General features: G+C 39.1%; 1 protein-coding gene across 1 annotated transcript in view; it reads left to right on the top strand.

Annotated features, from left to right (window-relative positions):
• TICAM2 (TIR domain containing adaptor molecule 2) overlaps positions 1-3,325 on the top strand; it is a 15,189-nt gene extending 11,864 nt beyond the window's left edge. The window contains exon 2 of the mRNA XM_024743334.1: positions 1,873-3,325. Coding sequence (XP_024599102.1) covers positions 1,928-2,635 — 708 coding nt within the window. The 5' untranslated portion in view covers positions 1,873-1,927 and the 3' untranslated portion in view covers positions 2,636-3,325. The remainder of the gene's footprint in view (positions 1-1,872) is intronic.
• Positions 3,326-3,742: the final 417 nt, after the last annotated feature.

Here is a 3,742-nt window from a genome sequence, read left to right on the forward strand (position 1 = left end):
TTGGAACAGCACATCGTAGATTTCTGCAGTATTTTGCTGTTTTTTGCTGACCAGTGTTTAAGAAAAATGAGACGTAAAATTGTAATTTTTATTCATAATGTAATTCTTTGGTGGTTTATTTTTATTTATCTCAAAAGATTCTGTGTTCTGACTCAACACACCATTTTACCTTAGAAGTTTTCAACACTTTTTAGTGAAAACCTTTTATATCACTTCACATGCACTCATCTGCAGCAACTAGTGATTAAGATAATGAAGTTAAGTTGGTTTAACAAACCTATCTCAACGAATAAGTGAAGATCATTTTAATTGATGCTTTAATAGATTTCTCTGGATAGTTTTTTTTTTTTTAATTCAGGGGAACCTTCTTTCACAATTCTGCATGGTAAAACTTTTTTCATGATACAATAAAAAAGTCAGCAGTTAATCCTAACCAGTGAAGAGAGTCTGAGTTCATTTAGGTTTATTAATTGGGATATCAATAGCATTGGAGGGTTGTCATGCCTTAGACTACCACTTGGTGGCTGGCGCAGTATACTGTGGATCAGAACCTGAAGTACAGACAGAATAAATGACAGGCAATAGCCAGCAGTTCCCTCACTATTCAGAGGCAGTAGCAAACCCTTTCACTCCGTATATACATTAGAAAACAATTCTGTGTTTTCCCTTGTTTTTTCTTCCCATAACAGTTTTTCACCATTTTTGCTGAATGGTTTCTTCTAAACCTGAAATATTTTGATATATGTAGCTATGTTACTTAGGTCATAATGAATAAAATTCTGATTTCTTCTTGAGCTCTGGTCTTTGCCAATGAACAATAAATAAAAATGCTTTAGAATATAGCCTATGGGCCCATAGTTTGAAAACATGGAATTTATAATTATCTATTCTAAATTTTCTGTCTTTTGATAAAAAAGAACCCCCCTTGAAACTGCCTGTTTGGGGGTTATATTAACAACACTGCCGACATTATGTGAAGATTTATTTAAATTAGATTTACATGGAGTACCTTTCTTTCACAGCTGATCTAATTCTTACACTGAATTTAGAATCTTTAAAATAAAAGAACAAGTATAGACTACAATGATTATTTGTTAATTTCACTGGTGAAAATCACAAGGCTTTGTTTCCAGATTTCACTTCCAAACCAAGATGTTAATTTCTCCCTACCTCAATAAATGTTTTCTTAAGTATTCCCAAGATTAGCTGGAAAATATATTCCTTACTTTTCACAATCCTTATTATAGTTTCTGCACCAGCCCCACTACAACATGGCCTGATCCTAGACAAACAAAAAAGCTCTGAACCCATGAATTCTGGGCAACAAGTCATTTGACATTTCAGATCTTCTCTTTGTTCTGAGTCAGTAGAGCTGCCTGCTAGCCACCTTTAGGATATTTGTATTCTGTTTTGTATTTGTGTTTGATACAAAAACAAATTTTGTGTTTAATGTTGGAATATTTGGTTTCTTTAGGTTTTTCCTGTTTCTAGCTTACACAGTAATTTGGTTATGGAGAGGTTGGATTTAAACTCCGTATAGGTAGAGTTGATATGGTACCTTTTCTCTAACATACCAAAGTAATTTATTTTAATTTGGAAGTTTATAGTGTGGTTATAATACTATTTAAAATTTCCAAATGTCTCCTGTTATATTAAACTGGACCCTCTGTTTAACTTACCCTTGACTACCTGTGGTAGCCCTTGTGAAGCTCAAAAAAGACCAGTGATTTTCCAATGATCTGTTTGGCAATTCTTTCTTAGAGAACTTTATATTATAATCTTTTTGAGGTTTTCGGGGTGAATGAAATTTTCCATTTTTAATGTTTTGATTAAGTTTACGGTATTCTTCTGCTTTGTTATTTCTCCTTTTAGAATGAAATGAAATGCTGAGAAATAAAGCTTTCCTATTCTGATTTGGATCTTTATAATGGGTATTGGAAAGTCTAAAACGGATCCCTGCCCTCTTTCTCTCTCTTGGGGTAAAAGCCACAGTGTGGATACGAGTCAAAGACAGCACAAGTCAGATTCCAAGAAATCTGAAGAAATGTCCCTGAGTGACACTGCTGCTCATAGCAATACAGCAGAGATGCCAACAGGGGAGCAGGAGGGAGCCAAGGGAGTGGAGGAGATGCCAGAAGAGGAAGCAGAAGAAGAGGTGTTCCTCAAATTTGTGATACTGCATGCTGAAGAAGACACAGACGAAGCCCTCCGAGTCCAGAATCTGCTGGAAAATGACTTCGGCATCAAACCTGGAATAATCTTTGCTGAGATGCCAGGTGGCAGGCAGCATTTACAGAACTTGGATGATGCTGTCAATGGGTCTGCCTGGACAATCTTATTATTGACCAAAAACTTTTTAAGAGATACCTGGTGTAAGTTCCAGTTCTATACGTCCCTCATGAACTCTGTTAACAGGCAGCACAAGTACAACTCCGTCATCCCCATGCGGCCTCTGAACAACCCCCTGCCCCGAGAAAGGACTCCCTTTGCTCTGCGAACCATCAACGCCCTGGAGGAAGAAAGTCGTGGCTTTCCTACACAAGTGGAAAGGATTTTTCAGGATTCTGTATATAGGATACAGCAGGCTATATGGAAAGAGACCAGAAATACGGTACAAAGGCAATTTATTGCTTGAGACGGAACACAGAACACACAGCAGGCTCTTGTTTTGTAAAACAAATGATTTATCTCCACTTGAGCAAGCAAATTTCTAGGAAGAGTTTAGATGAAAGAGAACCTTACTCTTACAGAAACTTATGGAGCCCAAGAAAGATAAATTTCTGCAGGACAGTCTATAGAATTGTGGTACTTTCCAATGTTTCCATAAACTTGAAATTGTCAGTTTCAACTGTTTCCAAAAAAAAAAAAAAAGAACTCTGTTTCCTCTCAGTTTTCCTAGTTCATGATTACAACAAAGGATATTTTAAATTCATATTCCTCGTATTGAACTTGATCAAAACCTTATATGATAGACATTTAAAAAATACAATAACACTGATTTTGTTCTCAAAGGAACCGCAGAAAAAAATGGCCTCGAGAGATCCGAGCACCCTCACTTTCGAGGCACCTCTCATGAATGTTGCAACAAAGTGTTCCCGGTGTTGTCACCCAGAAATAGGGATAGCCAGACTAGAACATTTAGAATGTTGAGTGCTGATAAATATGAAACCCAAAATAGATGTGAGAATGGTAGGGCTCTTTAAAAGAATCCAATCAGGGGCTGCCCTGGTGGCTCAGTGGTTGAGAGTCCGCCTGTCAGTGCAGGGGATGCAGGTTCGTGCTGCGGTCCGGGAGGATCCCACCTGCCGTGGAGCGGCTGGGCCCGTGAGCCATGGCCGCTGAGCCTGCGCATCCAGAGCCTGTGCTCCGCAATGGGAGAGGGCACAACAGTGAGAGGCCCGCGTACGGGGGGGAGGGGGGGGGAATCCGGGGGAATCCAATCAAATGTGTTTCCTTTCTGTTTGAATTTGCATATTTGGAGGCAGTTCCCACCACTGATTAGTGGCCCATTAGATGGTATTGTGGTCAGGGACTTCGTGCCTAGTATTGACATGACCCCTGGAGCTGGAAGCTCTCCATTGTTGCCCGTTGTGTGTGACCAGGAGCTTCTGAAAGGTGTATGTATCCTTGGCCAGATGTTCTCCTTTAAAATCAATAACCTCTCCTATGGCAGCTGTTAAAAATTCCTCTCTCACACAATGCCCTATCAAGGAAATATTTCTCAACTAGGTGATCACAGAGC

The sequence above is a fragment of the Neophocaena asiaeorientalis genome, unplaced genomic scaffold (genome assembly GCF_003031525.2).
Source record: "Neophocaena asiaeorientalis asiaeorientalis breed wild unplaced genomic scaffold, Neophocaena_asiaeorientalis_V1.1 scaffold26, whole genome shotgun sequence".
In the NCBI taxonomy this organism is placed as follows: domain Eukaryota; kingdom Metazoa; phylum Chordata; class Mammalia; order Artiodactyla; family Phocoenidae; genus Neophocaena; species Neophocaena asiaeorientalis.